Source organism: Salarias fasciatus, chromosome 3 (assembly GCF_902148845.1).
Source record: "Salarias fasciatus chromosome 3, fSalaFa1.1, whole genome shotgun sequence".
Classification (NCBI taxonomy): Eukaryota; Metazoa; Chordata; class Actinopteri; order Blenniiformes; family Blenniidae; genus Salarias; species Salarias fasciatus.
This window is the reverse complement of record NC_043747.1, coordinates 24,862,921-24,883,187: the sequence shown is the minus strand read 5'-3', so window position 1 is coordinate 24,883,187 and position 20,267 is coordinate 24,862,921. Positions and strand designations below refer to the sequence as shown.

General features: G+C 40.7%; 1 protein-coding gene across 2 annotated transcripts; it reads left to right on the top strand.

Annotated features, from left to right (window-relative positions):
• Positions 1-660: 660 nt before the first annotated feature.
• Positions 661-19,528, top strand: LOC115381566 (tripartite motif-containing protein 16-like). Of its 2 annotated transcripts, XM_030083048.1 has the most exons (3): positions 661-714; positions 4,036-4,232; positions 18,492-19,528. In XM_030083048.1, exons 2-3 carry the CDS (start codon positions 4,089-4,091, stop codon positions 19,185-19,187), a joined length of 840 nt encoding a protein of 279 aa, XP_029938908.1. In that variant the 5' UTR covers positions 661-714; positions 4,036-4,088; the 3' UTR covers positions 19,188-19,528. The 2 variants fall into 2 exon arrangements, with proteins under 2 accessions (XP_029938908.1, XP_029938916.1); XM_030083056.1 differs by lacking the exon at positions 18,492-19,528 and having other exon boundaries at positions 4,036-5,125.
• Positions 19,529-20,267: the final 739 nt, after the last annotated feature.

Genomic DNA, 20,267 nt, shown 5'->3' with positions numbered 1-20,267 from the left:
GAGATGAAGCTTCATGAACCACTGTCTTAATTTTCTGAAGCCACTAGATGGTGCTATCAGTTCAAGAAATGTTTGAAAGCACACTTCATTGCCAGTACTTCAGCCTCAATCTTTCATCCAAGAGTGCCATCTCGAGGCTTCAGAAAACAAAAACAGTGGTTCATGAGGCTTCATCTTGCCATCACTACTAATCAGCAGATCATCAGTGAATCAAACCTTTGTAAACATTGATTTTTATGGAAATTTAACTGTTTAATCACTTTAAAGACTGTTTTACCAGGTTGTTTTTAAGAATTTGGATCATTGAAAAAAGTGACTTGACAATAATGATGATGTTTTTAAATCCTGTGATCTTTTCTCTTTCTGTGTGATGCTGAGACTGTTTCTAATTCATGAACTTAAAACAGTCAATCTGCTCAAACTACAGAAATCCAGCTGGTGGCGTCACTGCCACTGAAATTCCTGTCAATGAAGAGTGTGTTATGTAAAAAGACAATAAAATGAATCTCTGGGATCATGGTGACCGTGTCAGTCCTCAGTGTCCTTGTTGTACTGGTTATGAATGCCACAGGAGGATTGTGGGAAGGTTTGAGTTGAAGTGAGTTCAGTGGGAGGGCCAAGCTGAAACACCTGGTCAGGTGAAGTGACAGGACAGCATTCACACATGAAGAGCATCGAGGCAGCCACATCCCACTGATCAGCATCAACACTCAGGTGAGAGCCTCTGATGCACACACTCTGTCTTCTTCATGGAAAAAAAAAAATCGATTTCTTCTCACAAACTATTGATTATGATGAGGGGTAGGGAAAAATAATCAAGTCACATCAGTGTCAGGATCTTTTGTTTGGCGATTTTAAAATACTTCTTTTGTTCAAAAATAGAATTCAAAATGTTGTTTTTTTGTTGTTGTTAACAACAACTACAAAAAAACAAACCAAACCAAGAAGCACTAAAATCAAAGAATCACAATTTAAATTTAACCGACACCAAAAAAAAAAATAAAAAAATAAATAAATGAATAAATAAATGGATAAAAAAAAGTCGAATCGAGAAAGAAGCATATTGCGCCAGCCCTAATTATGTTAGGGATCCTCAAAAGAAGGGAACAAAACGAGCAGGTTCTACGAGTTATGAAACACATCAGGGCCACTCAAGAAGGACATTCAGTTTGCTGCCTGAGACTTTCACCATGTGCACCTGATTCACTCTGCCTGCCTGTTTTAAATCACTGCATTTTCATTTTGGTCACATTCAATAGAAAAGACATGATTAATGTAAATGCAATGGGCTCATTTCTTAAAGTAAATATTTTCAGTTGTATCAATGCAAAAAGATCAAGTTCATTTTTACTGTTTACTCTGAGAATTTATTCCATATTAAAGTAAAATTGGTCCTGTGACTGAAAAATCATTAAAAATTAAATTGAATCATGAATCAAATGGAATTAATCTGGGAAATCTGAATAGATAGGTTACAGAGTTACGTTTCCAATTGCATTTACAGCATACGATTGAGAGTCTCTTCCATTACTAACGGTGATACGCTGCTCCAATATACATCTCAAGTTCGTCTTAGTCACAAAAATAGTGTAATAATCACCTTCAAATTTAAATTTTCAGGTTTTTCTTTATGCAATGTCTACATCTTTGATCAATTACAGCAGAAAATTCCAACAAGCTCAACATGAAGCCAATTTTAATGATACTTCCTTATGCAAATACTTTGAAATTTTAAAAAAAGTGCTAGTTTATTAGTTCATCCAGTCTTGGCCCACAGGTTAGTGGGTTTGACTTTTATAGTTACGTGTTACAGTAACTCGTCCCATTTCACTGGAGCAACATTTTTTAAATTGTTTTGATATTGACTTGAACTCATTAAATCTGTCATGAATGTAATAGCAAGTGTTGAAAACTGCTGTTACATAACCGCCTCTCAAAAGGAATCAATTATCAGTCGTTACATAACTGCATCAGACGTTCCACTTCTCAATAAAATTCCAGTAAAGACTCTTCAACAACTTCCTGGAGTGTGAAAACTCCTTTCAGTCAGGTTTGTTTTCTTACATCTTGCACAGTTTGGGTCAAAATCACATCAATGTGAGCAGAGATGACTGTTGTAAAACCTAAAAAGTACACTCTCTCTGCTCTTTAAAAAACATTTCCAAATGAATGATGCCACACAGGGAATTTATGAATTCAAATGGACTTTGATTGACTCTGCTGCATTTGAGTCTGTTGCTCATAATATTCTGCTTCACCACATGACACACTAGCTGAGCATCTCTGGAAAACAATGAACTGATTTAAACCCAAATAAAAGATTCTTTGTGTCAGCCATTAATTCCATGTCTGTTCTGAACCCTACATGTGGAGTTCCTCAAGGTTCCATCCTGGACTCACTATCATTTCATGTCTTTATGCTTTTAGTAGCCTCTATGCCGATGATACAGATGTTGACATCCAATTTTATCTGGGAAATAATGATTTGGTTCTCCAAAAGCAGCTTCTGCATTTTTGGTTTCGAGTGAAAACTCATCATTCTTTTCATTTTTGTTTCAGGAAATTTTGGCAAGCTGTTTGCACAGAAAAGGCAAACGCACCTAAAACAATATTTTCTTTATGAGTCAAATACTGAACAGTCATGGGCCACGGATCGAGCCTTGTGGAACTCCAACTCGACTCGGCTCAGATTAAATATTACTGGAACTCTTGGTTTTTGTGTGATTTTTTTAGTTTTTATATGGAAGAAGTTCCTAATTTCAACATTTGAGAGTCAGCGGCAGATTGTGCGCGTTGAGGCCGCTCCTTGTCATGGTTTGGCATGAGGAAGTTCCACAGCCTTCGTCTTTGATTGTGCGCAGAATGCCATTGTGACTCAGCATCACTAAAATTGTGTCAAATTACCATCAATAGACTTCCCCTTTAACTTACCGACACCTTAACAAGAATGGTCAAAGCAGTGCTCTGTTGTTTCACTTTAGTACTAAAAGGGTGAAATTCAATCATAGAAGTGCAGTAAATCAAACGAACTCTGGTGCTTCTCCCTTTTCTAAACTGATACTGTACAAGTCTTTATACTGAGAGAAATGGGGAAACATCACTGCTTCCAGGAACAATTAAATCTATTTCTGGATTAACTGCTTCTCCTTCTGTCAAAGTTCCAGACTGCAGCTGGATCAAGGTCCACATGTTTGAGCTCAGAGCCAATAAAAACACTGACTTGTTTGGACAATAACAATATTTGTATAACTGATAATGATGATCAAATTTAAAGCCTTATTTATTCAATATTATTGAATTTAAAACAGGTTGTTTGAACTTAGATAACAGAAATGACACATTTTTCAGATGCTTCAAATTGTCAAAACATGAGGCCCGTGGGCCAAAACTGGCCCAAAAGGCTCCAATCTGGTCAAACCCTCAAGCAGGTTGTAAAAATTGCAAAGAAAATTTGATCTTTTTTAGCAAATTTCTTCGGTGTTGATCTGAGCTGAGATATCCGTGATACCATCGAAGACAGCCAACCAGCCAAAGTTATGCTGAGTGAGTTTATATAAACATTCAGAATGCTACAGCTACAGGAGTTTCTTTAACCTTTCACAGTATTTTTCATCAGAAAGTTTAATTAAAATTGTCTTTATTTTGAGATTGTAGCTGGTAATTTTATAGTTTTGTGAAAATAGACAGTTGAATCATCTGCATAAAGTAAAATGTGAAGGTTTGAATTTCTTGTTGCTTAAATGTTTTTTCAGCCTCTGAATTGAGGATCAAATGTGCAGGAAAAGAAGAAAAAGCAAATAAGCTGTTTGTGGTGTGGTGTTTTTCTTGAACACAGTTGACATTATTTCAGGTTTTATATTTTTTCTATCTCTGAGATCAGTTTCTTAGGGTTAGGGTTGTCTGATAGGACTCATGATTCAGAGAGCAAACAGCCACCAGGGGGCGACTGATCATCACACTACATAACTGATGATTCAATGTTTTCTCAGTCAACATTATGAAAAGTAACAGTAAGGTCTTCTTTGTTTCAAACAGAATATTGAAGCTGTGCTCTGAAGCCGACAGTAGCAGCTCACCAGATCACCTGCATGATGGACCAAAGCCGAGGCCGTGAAACAGTCCCAGCTGCAGCGGAAAGGAGCCAGAAGCAGAAGAAGCTGAAGGCGAATCGACTAAACATCCAGCAGAGTATCCAGCAGCGGGAGAACGATGTGAAGCTGCTTCAGCAGCAGATGCAGAAACTGCAGCTGGAGATCACCGAGCTGAAGAGGAAAGACGTCCAGCTGGAGCAGCTGGAAGACAAGAAGGACCACAACCGGTTTCCACCAAGAGGCACCGGAGAGAAGCCTTCAGAGCCACAGACCAGAGCAGAATTCTTAAAATATTCACAGCAGATCACTCTGGATCCAAACTCGGCACACAGACGTCTGTTACTCTCCAAGGAGAACAGGAAGGTGGCCATCAAGCGTCAGGACGACGCTTTCGTTCCTCATCCCGACAGGTTCACCTACTGGTACCAGGTCCTGGGCAGACAGAGTCTGACTGGACGCAGTTACTGGGAGGTGGAGCGGAGAGGGGGAGGAGTTTTCATTGCAGTCACATACAAGAACATCAGCAGAGCAGGGAGTGAAAACGAATGCATTTTGGGGTTTAATGACAAATCCTGGGCTCTGAAATGTGACAACAACTCTTACATGTTTTGGTACAACAAGCAGTGCAGACCCGTCTCAGGTCCTCAGTCCTCCAGAGTGGGAGTGTACCTGGATCACAAGGCAGGTATTCTGTCCTTCTACAGCGTGTCTGAAACCATGACTCTCCTCCACAGAGTCCAGACCACCTTCACCCAGCCGCTACACGCTGGACTGTGGCTCCTCGGCTCTTCTGGAGTCTCTGCTGAGTTTAATGAACCCAGTTCAGAGAACTTCTAATCCTGATTGAAATCCTGCCCGTGTCATTTTCTCATGTAGTTCAGACTACAGAGGGAAACATAAGAAATCATGGGAGGTCTGACCTGCAGAGGCAACAAAGAGGAGCATTAAAACTTCTGTCAATGAGATTGTGGGGTCACGAAGAGATAATCAGGGGTCTTATAACACATGTTGGAGCATCCCATGCTTGACACCGATTCAGAGTTGTGTAATTGAGAATCTGAGAATCTGTTTAATATGTATCATATTTAAATTCAATGGATGACTGGGACCCTCTTGAGGAATTAACTTTCTTTTTGGCATCTCTATATACTAAAGAACAACTGATTAGAAATATGGGAAGTTGCAACCAGTATTTTCACTATTTTCTGATTTATTTAGTTTTATAACACTCTACTTACATTGTATGTGAATCATCATTTAATTGTTTTCATTGTGTGTGGGTAATGTTTGCTTAATCTGTTTGAACTGGAATATCTCAATAAGTTTGAGCTGTTCAATGTGAGGCAAAGACAATAAAAGCTGAATGTGGAATTAAGACTGAAAGGTTTATTTGGATTAAAAAGCAGGAATGTTTGGTTACATAAACAACGCGTGGTGCCAGGATTTCTGTCACACTCACACACATTTCCCCTACTGACTTGAAAGTGAACAACGACCAGCCGGACGGGTTCAAAGTGTTTTTTTTTTTTTTTTTTCACTCAACGCGTCACAGTCTGAATCGGTCGTGGCGCCGCCTGCTGACGCCTGAAATGACAGCACAACGAGACACATTATAAAGTGCAAAAAATGTAGGAATAAAAGACCACTGAATGCTGATGGATGTTCGTCAGATACTCAAATAACTTTTCACTTATGATCAAGATTTCCATCCTCATGTGTCTTAGTAGAATGTTGAAATAAGCAGACGACCTGGAATAGATGAGCTATAATACTGCATCTAGATTTCATCACCTTAAAGAACAGCAAACTACAGTTCAGTTAACATCACAGATTTGAGGAAATGAACAGATGGCGAGGGTCTCTTGGCTGGACTGCCGGAATTACTGTGACCACTCCGGAACGGATGTGGTTAAGACAATAAAAAAAAAATCTAACTTAGGTAAAAAAAAAAGCTTAATTTCTTCAAAATGTAAATTAATTTCATGAACAGCTGCTAATTCCATTATCAGAGATGTGAAAAAAGTCACAGCAACATTTTCATAGTGATTACTTTTGAGTTATTTTGAAAGTTGTGGCACCGTATTCATGAGGGGGATGTCAAAAGCGGAGCGTTTAAAAAGTTTCTTAGGTCTCTCAGGTTTCCTGCTCATTAACTGAAAGGTAGAGTGGCAGGGGCGGATCTAGGATTCTCAGAGATCAGGGGCTTAGCCCTGAGGGTGCAGATGCCGATCTATTTTTTCCGACATTTTTTGTGCCACGCATACTAAACTATCTTTATTTATTGATTTTTTTTTTTTTTACATCAACTTACCACCAATTGAAAGCTGAGAAAGGCACAGAGAACACTTAAAAATCAGACCCTTTAATGATTCAAATGTCTTACCACAAGCAGCCTTGAAGTCATTGTTTTATGCCTCATGTCCACTGAAAGAAAAAAAATCTAAAATACAAAAGTTATTCAGACTGATCATAAACTAAAGAAATAATAAAATACCTTATTTCCTTCCTGCAGGCTCCCTGTGATCCTGGCTGGCACCTCTGCTGTCCTTTACTGCTCTGTTCTTCAGTCCTGTCTTCCATCCTCCTGTCTCTTCTCTCTTGCTTTCTCTGCACATTTTTTATGATTTCCTGTTCATTTTCCCCCTCACTCTTTCACTCCTTCCTCTCTTCTGTCTCCGTTACTCTTTAAATACAATATTTCAGAGCTGCTCTCATGTCTTGTCATGCCTTTTTTTGAATGTTAAATGTGGGTCATCTCCTGTCTTTTCCTCTTCACTCACACATGAACTAAAATAAATAAAAATATTTAGAGATAAAACCTATGAAACATACTGATATATTGAGTTTAAATGTTTGAAATGTTTCTTGATGAGATTAGAAAATTCTCCCTCTTCTTCAAATAAATGAACTGTTTTAAACTCCCTTGGATTAGCTGAAAACTACATCATGATTAACTGTTGATTGAACACCCAAAAGTGTACATATTAGCTACAATTAGAACAAGCTTAAACAGCTGCCGTAGTACAGTATAATAATCCAAAAACGTCCTATATAATGGCAAAGCACTGACAGGGAGCACTTTTCTGCACAATGAATACTTTAATCATTTTGCTAGTAATACTTTTCATTCATATTTCATCAAGGGTTTTTAGTCTTATCCTGGAATGTAACATTGATCTTGCTGTCTTTCATTTTCAGTGCGGTTGTGTTGCTGTGTTGTTGTGTTGTTGTTGGTATTAACGGACAATACTGATAGCCAGCTGGCAAAATCAGTCAGTTTCACAAACCGGGAACATCAATCTGTGTTGCAGCTGCTGCTGCTGCTGCTGCTGCTGGTGGCGACGTCCACTTTTTTAAAAAAGCTTCAGAAATCCATTATGAGTCGACTCTGGTCAGCAGTAGAGTCAAGGAGCAGCAAATAACGTCATAGACGTGAACGCTTCTTCTTCTGGACAGGCGGCAGACTGCTGGCTGCTCTCCAGCGCATGCTGCCACTCTCTGGTGAATTCCAGTACTGCACATTATACTCAGACCAGCTCGGATCCACGATCCGGGGCTCTTGACAAAACATCCGGGTAGGGATGTGCGAGTACCGATACCAGGTATCGGTATCGGGCCGATACTGGCCTTATTTCAAGGTATCGGGTACTCGCGAAGGCTACCGATGCCAGCCGCCGATACTCACGGCAAGAAAACCCCACACGTAGTAAGCCCTCCTCACCAGCAGTTGGCGGTAGTGCAACCAAATGGGATGCAAGCTGCCGACAAACATGAAGGAGGAAGAAGCTCCTCTCTGGAGCGCTGACAGGCGCAGGGCTACACTGCAGTGGGCTGACTTCTCCATGAGTCTCATCCAGAGCAGAGAAAACAGGAATGAATCCAGAACGGCTGCTCGTCTCACCAAAACTCCGCCGGTGTGGAAATTCTTTTATACAAGTGAAAACGAGCCGAGCTTTGCAGAATGCTAACTCTGCAATGCTAAAATTGCTAAAGGAGGTGCGCGATGTTGTTCATTTACCACGAGTAATTTGTTTAAACACCTCAGGGCGAAGCTTGTGGACGAGAGTCTGACGCTGTTGTGTTGGAAAAAAGAAAACTCCGGCAGCAACTCGAGGGCAAACTCTGCAGAAGACCGAGAAACTGAGAGCAGAGATCCGAGAGCAGCACAAATAACACGAGCAACTCTTTAAACTCGGGGGTTGTTCTGTCTTTGACTTTAGTTCATAAAAAAATCATTAAAATTAGTACATTTAAAAACCATAGTTTATGTAAAGTGTAAAACTCAGAGAAATTGTTTTATCTTGCACTTAATTTCATTTAAATAAGTGCAAACTCAGTTGCTTGTTTTATTTTTCAGACTATTATTTTGGACTTAAACGTAGTGGCTGGGCTGCCTTTTTATTGGAAATAAAATTCATTTTCAAAAATAATCTCATTGCATTATTTTACATTTATGTATATAAAGTATCGGTATGCAAGTATCGGTATCGGTGAGTACTGAAGATGAAGTACTCGTACTTGGTATCGGTCTGAAAAAAAGTGGTATCGCACATCCCTACATCCGGGGCTTGAGCCCAAGTAGCCACCCCCGAGATCCGCCTATGTAGAGTGGTAATGGAAAAAGATAAGACGAAACAAAGGTAGAGAAGGGGACACGCAAAGGTAGAGCGAGGAAATGTAAAGGTAGAGCGGGGAAACCCAAAGGTAGAGCGGGAGATGTAAAGGTAGAGCGGGGAAACCCAAAGGTAGAGCGGGGAAACCCAAAGGTAGAGCGGGGAGATGTAAAGGTAGAGCGGGGAAACCCAAAGGCAGAGTGGGAGATGTAAAGGTAGAGCAGGAAAACAAATGGTAGCCAAGGTAGAGCGGGGAAACCCAAAGTTAGAGCGGGGAAACCCAAAGGCAGAGCGGGGAAACCAAAAGGTAGAGCGGGAGATGTAAAGGTAGAGCGGGGAAACCCAAAGGTAGAGCGGGGAAACCCAAAGGTAGAGCGGGGAGATGTAAAGGTAGAGCGGGGAAACCCAAAAGGTAGAGCAGGAAAACAAATGGTAGCAAAGGTAGAGCGGGGAAACGTGAAGGTAGAGCGGGCAAGTGCATAGGTAGAGCGGGAAAACGCAAAGGTAGAGTTAGGAAATGCAAAGATAGACTGAGGAAACACCAAGGCAGAGCAGAGAAACGTAAAAGGTAGAGTGGGGAGACGTAAAGGTATTGTTGAGTAATCCAATCCAGAGGTATTGAGCGATAACAGGTACTGCGGTATAGAGAAGTTCTAGGACAAACACATACTCGTTGTTGGGTAAGGCACAGCAACTGAGCGGTGATGCCCAGACAGCTCAGTCCAGCGTACCGTTCAGAGGAACACCACGTGTTGGAAGCTGCTCTGAAGGCACAGTGAAATATTTCAAGCATCGCTGGTACTGACAAAAGTATCCCTCAGAAAATCCCAATGCCGCGTTTCTGGTGGCATTCTGACAGAACAAACTCAATCCTTCTTTGACGAAACATTCAATTTTAATGCTCAACACACACACACTCTAATAAAACACACAGCTGTGGTTCGTCCCACCTTCAAATGTTCGCTCCAGAAGCTTTGCCTCAACAGTCCCTTAATCAGTTAAACTCACCTTTCAGTCTTTGCGGTCTCTGGCACGTTTACTCAGTAATCTACAGCGGCCTACTAGGGCCATGAGAATTCCTAAAAGTCTTCAAAAAGATCTTGAAACATTGTGAAAAGTTGTGGGGAAAAAAACCATTGAATCCACTGAGAATAAGGCAGAACTGGTTTGATTTGTCTGTCTTGACGCCTCTGTTTCGAGCTGAAAATGAAAACGATTCAAACTTTAATTTAGACCAAAGTCAGCAGATTTTCTGGTAAAATAATAAAGACAAATAACACTTCACTCAATTGCACTCCGATGGTTAACAAGAAGGTTGTTTCATTCCTTCAAAAAAAAAAAAAACAAACAACAGAAGGGTTAAAAGAACAAGCAACAAAACTCCGCCGTAGTGATCTGACTTGTGAATACAGAGCTAGTTTGGACCGTTTTCATTGGTTCAGGGCTGAAACCGATCTGCGAAAGACAGATTTCAATGGAATTAAAAAAGAAAGTTCAGTAGAGGAGGAAAGTGCAGATGAAGGGAAATCGAGCACATGTAGTGTCTTTCAGGTTCCTCCAGTTATCAGTCATTGGAAAGGGTCTGAGTGGTTTGGACCGATGAAGGCGTCGCCGGGACTCCCACGATCCACTGCTCGTCCACCGACTCCACCTGCGTCACGATATCACCGACCTGCAGGGGGAAACAGAACCGAGGCGGGTAAGAACGAAGCTCCGGCATGAGTCCAGAGGAGATCAGCAATTCAGAGGGTTGTGGAGAGAGAGAGAGAGAGAGAGAGAGAGAGAGAGAGAGAGAGAGAGGAGAGAGAGAGAGAGAGAGAGAGAGAGAATCGGCCAATCACAGACCTTGAGAGTCAGCTCGTCTTGGTTCTCAGCCGTGAAGTCGAACACTGCTCTGGCCGATCCTCCACTAGCCGGCGGTGGACGCAGGGAGGGCTGGGTGAAGGCCGCTGGGTAAAGCCCCTCCTTCCCGTCCACTCTGCCCCTCCTCCACTCGGCGTCGATGTGCTCCGTCACCCAGATCAGCGCCCCCTTCTGGAAGGACAGGTCCTCAGCCGTCTGACCGGGGAAGTCGAACAGCGCCTCGTCCCATTCCTCCTCCTCCTCCTCCTCCTCCTCCGCCGCCGGCGCCACGTCACTTCCTGGAGTTACCTGGCACTTTTGAGAGGAAAAAAATTGTCAACAGCACGACGGCAGCGAGGAGAGCTTCACCCAGATAATCCATCTCATCCAGAAAAGAAGCCTTGAGGTGAAACAGCTGCTCAGATCCCAGCAGCAAACTGCAGTGAGTGAACTCAAAGAACTTCAGAAGAAGCTGGAGCAGGAGATCGCTGAGCTGAAGAGGAAAGACGTCCAGCTGGAGCAGCTGGCTCACACAGAGGACCACACCCAGTTTCTGCTCAGCTACCCCTCAGTGTCAGCACTCAGTGAGCCCACACACTCCTCCAGCATCCAGACTGCTCCTCTCAGATACTTTGAGGATGTGGCAGCAGCTGTGTCAGAGAGCAGGGAGAAACTCCAGGACATCCTGAGAGACACAGGGACAAACATCTCACTGAGAGCCGCTGAGGAGGAGCTGCTACTGCTAATGCTTCAGTCATTCAAGCTGCTGGATGTCTGGGCTCCTCGTCCTCCTCGTCAATGAACCAGGTTAATGTATAATGTGGACACGAATCAGTAGTGATGGCGAGATGAAGCTTCATGAACCACTGTCTTAATTTTCTGAAGCCACTAGATGGTGCTATCCGTTCAAGAAATGTTTGAAAGCACACTTCATTGCCAGTACTTCAGCCTCAATCTTTCATCCAAGAGTGCCATCTCGAGGCTTCAGAAAACAAAAACAGTGGTTCATGAGGCTTCATCTTGCCATCACTACTAATCAGCAGATCATCAGTGAATCAAACCTTTGTAAACATTGATTTTTATGGAAATTTAACTGTTTAATCACTTTAAAGACTGTTTTACCAGGTTGTTTTTAAGAATTTGGATCATTGAAAAAAGTGACTTGACAATAATGATGATGTTTTTAAATCCTGTGATCTTTTCTCTTTCTGTGTGATGCTGAGACTGTTTCTAATTCATGAACTTAAAACAGTCAATCTGCTCAAACTACAGAAATCCAGCTGGTGGCGTCACTGCCACTGAAATTCCTGTCAATGAAGAGTGTGTTATGTAAAAAGACAATAAAATGAATCTCTGGGATCATGGTGACCGTGTCAGTCCTCAGTGTCCTTGTTGTACTGGTTATGAATGCCACAGGAGGATTGTGGGAAGGTTTGAGTTGAAGTGAGTTCAGTGGGAGGGCCAAGCTGAAACACCTGGTCAGGTGAAGTGACAGGACAGCATTCACACATGAAGAGCATCGAGGCAGCCACATCCCACTGATCAGCATCAACACTCAGGTGAGAGCCTCTGATGCACACACTCTGTCTTCTTCATGTAAAAAAAAAATCGATTTCTTCTCACAAACTATTGATTATGATGAGGGGTAGGGAAAAATAATCAAGTCACATCAGTGTCAGGATCTTTTGTTTGGTGATTTTAAAATACTTCTTTTGTTCAAAAATAGAATTCAAAATGTTGTTTTTTTGTTGTTGTTAACAACAACTAGAAAAAAACAAACCAAACCAAGAAGCACTAAAATCAAAGAATCACAATTTAAATTTAACCGACATCAAAAAAAAAAAAAAAAAGAATAAACAAATAAATGAATAGAAAAATAGATTTAAAAAAATCGAATCGGGAAAGAAGCATATTGCGCCAGCCCTAATTATGTTAGGGATCCTCAAAAGAAGGGAACAAAACTAGCAGGTTCTACGAGTTATGAAACACATCAGGGCCACTCAAGAAGGACATTCAGTTTGCTGCCTGAGACTTTCACCATGTGCACCTGATTCACTCTGCCTGCCTGTTTTAAATCACTGCATTTTCATTTTGGTCACATCCAATAGAAAATACATGATTAATGTAAATGCAATGGGCTCATTTCTTAAAGTAAATATTTTCAGTTGTATCAATGCAAAAAGCTCAAGTTCATTTTTACTGTTTACTCTGAGAATTTATTCCATATTAAAGTGAAATTGGTCCTGTGACTGAAAAATCATTAAAAATTAAATTGAATCATGAATCAAATGGAATTAATCTGGGAAATCTGAATAGATAGCCAGCTCTGGTTACAGACTTATGTTTCCAATTGCATTTACAGCATACGATTGAGAATCTCTTTCATTACTAACGGTGATACGCTGCTCCAACATACATCTCAAGTTCGTCTTAATCACAAAAATAGTGTAATAATCACCTTCAAATTTAAATTTTCAGGTTTTTCTTTATGCAATGTCTACATGTTTGATCAATTACAGCAGAAAATTCCAACAAGCTCAACATGAAGCCAATTTTAATGATACTTCCTTATGCAAATACTGTGACATTTTAAAGAAGTGCAAGTTTATTAGTTCATCCAGTCTTGGCCCACAGGTTAGTGGGTTTGACTTTTATCGTTACGTGTTACAGTAACTCGTCCCATTTCACTGGAGCAACATTTTTTAAATTGTTTTGATATTGACTTGAACTCATTAAATCTGTCATGAATGTAATAGCAAGTGTTGAAAACTGCTGTTACATAACCGCCTCTCAAAAGGAATCAATTCTCAGTCGTTACATAACTGCATCAGACGTTCCACGTCTCAATAAAATTCCAGTAAAGACTCAACAACTTCCTGGTGTGTGAAAACTCCTTTCAGTCAGGTTTGTTTTCTTACATCTTGCACAGTTTGGGTCAAAATCACATCAATGTGAGCAGAGACGACTGTTGTAAAACCTAAAAGTACACTCTCTCTGCTCTTTAAAAAACATTTCCAAATGAATGATGCTGCAGGGAATTTATAAATTCAAATGGACTTTGATTGACTCTGCTGCATTTGAGTCTGTTGCTCATAATATTCTGCTTCATCACATGAAACACTAGCTGAGCATCTCTGGAAAACAATGAACTGATTTAAACCCAAATAAAAGATTCTTTGTGTCAGCCATTAATTCCGTGTCTGTTCTGAACCCTACATGTGGAGTTCCTCAAGGTTCCATCCTGGACTCACTATCATTTCATGTCTTTATGCTTTTATTAGCTTCTATGCTGATGATACAGATGTTTACATCCAATTTGATCTGGGAAATAATGATTTGGTTCTCCAAAAGCAGCTTCTGCATTTTTGGCTTTGAGTGAAAACTCATCATTCTTTTCATTTTTGTTTCAGGAAATTTTGGCAAGCTGTTTGCACCGAAAAGGCAAACACACCTAAAACAATATTTTCTCTATGAGTCAAATACTGAACAGTCATGGGCCCCGGATCGAGCCTTGTGGAACTCAAACTCGACTCGGCTCAGATTAAAAATGACTGGAACTCTTTGTTTTTGTGTGATTTTTTTAGTTTTTATGTGGAAGAAGTTCCTAATTTCAACATTTCACGGTCAGCAGGTAATTGTGCGCGTTGAGGCCGCTCCCTGTCATGGTTTGGCATGAGGAAGTTCCACAGCTTTTGTCTTTGATTGTGCGCAGAATGTCATTGTGACTCAGCATCACTAAAATTGCATCAAATTACCATCAATAGACTTTCCCTTTAACTTACCGACACCTTAACAAGAATGGTCAAAGCAGTGCCCTGTTGTTTCACTTTAGTACGAAAAGTGTGAAATTCAATCAGTAAATCACACAAACTCAACCGAACTCTGGTGCTTCTCCCCTTTCTAAACTGATACTGTAAAAGTCTTTATGGAGAAATGAGGAAACATCACTGCTTCCAGGAATAATTAAATCTATTTCTGGATTAACTGCTTCTCCTTCTGTCAAAGTTCCAGACTGCAGCTGGATCAAGGTCCACATGTTTGAGCTCAGAGCCAATAAAAATACTGACTTGTAGCTTGGACAATAACAATGTTAGTATAACTGATAATGATGATCAAATTAAAAGCCTTATTTATTCAATATTATTAAATTTTGAAACAGGTTGTTTGAACTTGTATAACAGAAATGACACATTTTTCAGATGCTTCAAATTGTCAAAACATGAGGCCCGTGGGCCAAAACTGGCCCAAGAGGCTCCAATCTGATCAAACTCTCAAGCAGGTTGTAAAAATTGCAAAGAAAATTTAATCTTTTTTATGCAAATTTCATCAGTGTTGATCTGAGTTGAGATTTTGGTGATGCTGCCATGAAAGATAGCCAACCAGCATTACCCTTAAAGTTATGCTGAGTGAGTTTGTACAAACATTCAGAATGCTACAGCTATCGGACTTTCTTTAACCTTTCACTGTATTATTCACCAGAAAGTTTAACTGAAATTGGCTTTATGTTGAGATTGTAGTTGGTGATTTTTTAGTTTTGTGAAAATAGACAGTTGAATCATCTGCATAAAGTAAAATGTGAAGGTTTGAATTTCTTGTTGCTTAAATGTTTTTTCAGCCTCTGAATTGAGGATCAAATGTGCAGGAAAAGAAGAAAAAGCAAATAAGCTGTTTGTGGTGTGGTGTTTTTCTTGAACACAGTTGACATTATGTTAGGTTTTATATTTTTTCTATCTTTAGGATCAGTTTCTTAGGGTTAGGGTTGTCTGATAGGACTCATGATTCAGAGAGCACACAGCCACTAGGGGGCGACTGATCATCACACCACATAACTGATGATTCAATGTTTTCTCAGTCAACATTATGAAAAGTAACAGTAAGGTCTTCTTTGTTTCAAACAGATTATTGAAGCTGTGCTCTGAAGCTGACAGTAGCAGCTCACCAGATCACCTGCATGATGGACCAAAGCCAAGGCCGTGAAACAGTCCCAGCTGCAGCGGAAAGGAGCCAGAAGCAGAAGAAGCTGAAGGCGAATCGACTAAACATCCAGCAGAGTATCCAATCAATCAATCAATCAATCAATTTATTTTTGTATAGCCCAGTATCACAACAACAGTTGCCTCAGAGGGCTTCAAGATGTTACATTTGTCGGTAAAAGTAAAAACAGTGAATAAGCATAATGGTAATATGTCAATATTTACAGTAACGAGACAGAACGAAGCAACCACCGCCTTCGACCCTCACATCCGGCAAGAAAAAACTCCAAAAACCCAGTGGGAAAAGAAGAAATCTTGGGGAGAACCACAGTATGGAGGGATCCCTCTCCCAGGGACGGACAGCTTTGGCAACAGCTAGCATGAGACAATAAGAAGTAAAGCCTAGGACAATGTTGAGGACAGTTCGTTGGACGGTCCAGCACAAGAACCACGGATCCCAGCAGTAGAACCGAAGCCAGTCCACGGGCAGGACCGACAGGGGTGTCCTCCCGGTCCCGACGGAGCTTGTTCATAGGCCTTCGTAATAGTGGAGTCAGCAACTGAAACTGGAGAAGACTCCCCCTCGAAGGGGGGGACAGCAGGTGAAAAGCAATGAACGGACTAAAGGGAATAACATTCAGACATTAGAGGACAGGGCTCAGTGCACCGTACTTCCCACAGCATTCTAGCTCCTGGGGCAGCTTTGTGGATACTTAACTGTTTAAACTAGTATTTAGTTAGTATAGTTTAGTTTAGTTTAATTTAGTTTGGTTTAGTTTAATTTTGTTTAGTGTAATTTGGTTTGGTTTAGTTTAATTTAATTTAGTTTAGTTTAGTTTAGTTTGGTTTGGTTTAGTTTGGTTTAGTTTGGTTTACTGTAGTTTGGTTTACTGTAGTTTGGTTTGGTTTACTTTAGTTTGGTTTGTTTTAGTTTAGTTTAGTTTAGTTTAGTTTAGTTTAGTTTAGTTTAGTTTGGTTTACTGTAGTTTGGTTTGGTTTGTTTTAGTTTAGTTTAGTTTAGTTTAGTTTAGTTTAGTTTGGTTTACTTTAGTTTGGTTTGGTTTGTTTTAGTTTAGTTTAGTTTAGTTTAGTTTAGTTTAGTTTAGTTTAGAATCCCTAGCTGACCTGATCATAGGCTGCATCGAAGAGAAACGTCTTGAGCCTAACCTTAAATGTGGAGACTGTGTCTGCCTCTTTGACACCACTTGGAAGCTGGTTCCATAAAAATGGTGCCTGATAGCTAAAGGCTCTTCCACCTAGTGTCCATTTAGAGACTCTAGGAGTCACCAGTAACCCTGCATTTTGAGAGCGAAGTGCTCTGATTGGTTGATAAGGCGTTAAAGCATCTTGGAGATAGGTTGGAGCCATCCCATTTAGGATTTCGTAAGTGAGGAGAAGGATTTTAAATCTAACTCTAAACTCGACTGGAAGCCAGTGAAGAGATTTTAGAACGGGAGTAATGTGTTCACGTCTTCTAGTTCCAGTTAATAATCTGGCGGCTGCATTTTGAACCAACTGAAAGTTTTTTAATACACTTTTTGGGCAGGCTGCGAGAAGGGAGTTGCAGTAGTCCAATCTTGCAGAAACAAATGCATGGATGAGTTTTTCTGCATCACTTCTAGGTAGAATGTTTCTTATTTTAGCTATGTTGCGCAAGTGGAAATATGCTGTTTTACAAGCCAGGTTGATGTGTGCTTTAAATGAGATATCCTGATCAAATAAGACCCCGAGGTTCCTCACAGTAGAGGAGGAGGATACACTGACGTTATCTAAGGTAATAATCTGTTTGGATAGACACTCTCTCAGTTTATGGGGGCCTAGTATAATGACCTCTGTTTTGCCAGGATTCAGACGGAGATAGTTCGTAGTCATCCAGGTTTTAATTTCTCTGATACAGTCACTGAGTCTGTCTATTTGATTAGTTTGATCAGGTTTCATAGATAAATACAGTTGTGTGTCATCTGCATAGCAATGAAAATTGATATCGTGACTTCTAATTATGTTCCCTAAAGGAAGCATATATAACAGAAATAAAATTGGCCCGAGCACGGACCCTTGAGGAACCCCATAACTGACCTGGGAGCACGGTGAGGACTGTTGGTTAACGTGAACAAATTGGTACCTATTAGATAAATAGGATTTGAACCAGCAGAGGGCTTTTCCTCTGATGCCAACCTCACATTCTAACCTCTGCAGGAGAATATTGTGGTCGATTGTATCAAAAGCTGCACTGAGGTCTAGGAGAACCAGGATTGAGACTAGACCTGCGTCAGCCGCCAATAGCAAGTCATTAGTGACTTTAACTAACGCAGTCTCAGTGCTGTGATAAGCTCTATATCCTGACTGAAATTTCTCAAATAAACTATTGTCCTGTAGGTGGCGGTAAAGCTGTTTAACCACAACTTTTTCCAGGACTTTTGAAATAAAAGGCAGATTTGATATCGGTCTGTAGTTAGCTAGAATATCAGGATCGAGATTAGGTTTTTTCAGCAGTGGTTTGATTACTGCGAATTTAAATGACTGTGGCACATAGCCATTTTCTAGAGAGGTATTTATTATAGTTATGATTGTATTTAAGATAACTGGAAGGATATCTTTGAAAAGCTTAGTTGGAATTGGATCTAGGAGACAGGTTGAGGTTTTAGAAGACATTACAATTGAAGTAATCTCAGCCCCATTTACTAATGAGAAACTATCTAGTATTTCAGGTATTTCAGGTGGAGGCAGTGGCTGGATTCCCTGAGCTTGATCTGAGGAAAGCGCTTCACTGATTTTACCTCTAATGGTTATGATTTTATCATTAAAGTATTTAAGAAAGTCATGGCAGTTTAAAGATTCTGGGATTACTGGTTCCACTACAGTATGACTGGTTGTCAGTCTGGCTACAGTGTTGAATAGAAACCGAGGGTTATTTTTGTTTATTTCTATTAAACGAGCAGCGGGAGAACGATGTGAAGCTGCTTCAGCAGCAGATGCAGAAACTGCAGCTGGAGATCACCGAGCTGAAGAGGAAAGACGTCCAGCTGGAGCAGCTGGAAGACAAGAAGGACCACAACCGGTTTCCACCAAGAGGCACCGGAGAGAAGCCTTCAGAGCCACAGACCAGAGCAGAATTCTTAAAATATTCACAGCAGATCACTCTGGATCCAAACTCGGCACACAGACGTCTGTTACTCTCCAAGGAGAACAGGAAGGTGGCCATCAAGCGTCAGGACGACGCTTTCGTTCCTCATCCCGACAGGTTCACCTACTGGTACCAGGTCCTGGGCAGACAGAGTCTGACTGGACGCAGTTACTGGGAGGTGGAGCGGAGAGGGGGAGGAGTTTTCATTGCAGTCACATACAAGAACATCAGCAGAGCAGGGAGTGAAAACGAATGCATTTTGGGGTTTAATGACAAATCCTGGGCTTTGAAATGTGACAACAACTCTTACATGTTTTGGTACAACAAGCAGTGCAGACCCGTCTCAGGTCCTCAGTCCTCCAGAGTGGGAGTGTACCTGGATCACAAGGCAGGTATTCTGTCCTTCTACAGCGTGTCTGAAACCATGACTCTCCTCCACAGAGTCCAGACCACCTTCACCCAGCCGCTACACGCTGGACTGTGGCTCCTCGGCTCTTCTGGAGTCTCTGCTGAGTTTAATGAACCCAGTTCAGAGAACTTCTAATCCTGATTGAAATCCTGCCCGTGTCATTTTCTCATGTAGTTCAGACTACAGAGGGAAACATAAGAAATCATGGGAGGTCTGACCTGCAGAGGCAACAAAGAGGAGCATTAAAACTTTTGTCAATGAGATTCTGGGGTCACGAAGAGATAATCAGGGGTCTTCTAACACATGTTGGAGCATCCCATGCTTGACACCGATTCAGAGTTGTGTAATTGAGAATCTGAGAATCTGCTTAATATGTATCATATTTAAATTCAATGGATGACTGGGACCCTCTTGAGGAATTAACTTTCTTTTTGGCATCTCTATATACTAAAGAACAACTGATTTGAAATATGGGAAGTTGCAACCAGTATTTTCACTATTTTCTGATTTATTTCGTTTTAGAACACTCTACTTACATTGTATGTGAATCATCATTTAATTGTTTTCATTGTGTGTGGGTAATGTTTGCTTAATCTGTTTGAACTGGAATATCTCATTAAGTTTGAGCTGTTCAGTGTGAGGCAAAGACAATAAAAGCTGAATGTGGAATTAAGACTGAAAGTTTTATTTGGATTAAAAAGCAGGAATGTTTGGTTACATAAACAACGCGTGATGCCAGGATTTCTGTCACACTCACACACATTTCCCCTACTGACTTGAAAGTGAATAAATACCAGCCGAACGGGTTCAAAGTGTTTTTTTTTTTTTTTTACACAGTCTGAATCGGTCGTGGCGCCGCCTGCTGACGCCTGAAATGACAGCACAACAAGACACATTATAAAGTGCAAAAAATGTAGGAATAAAAGACCACTGAATGCTGATGGATGTTCGTCAGATACTCAAATAACTTTTCACTTATGATCAAGATTTCCATCTTCTCATGTGTCTTAGTAGAATGTTGAAATAAGCAGATGACCTGGAATAGATGAGCTATAATACTGCATCTAGACTTCATCACCTTAAAGAACAGCAAACTGCAGTTCAGTTAACATCACAGATTTGAGGAAATGAACAGATGGCAAGGTTCTCTTGGATGGACTGCCGGAATTACTGTGACCACTCCAGAACGGATGTGGTTAAGACAATAAAAAAAAA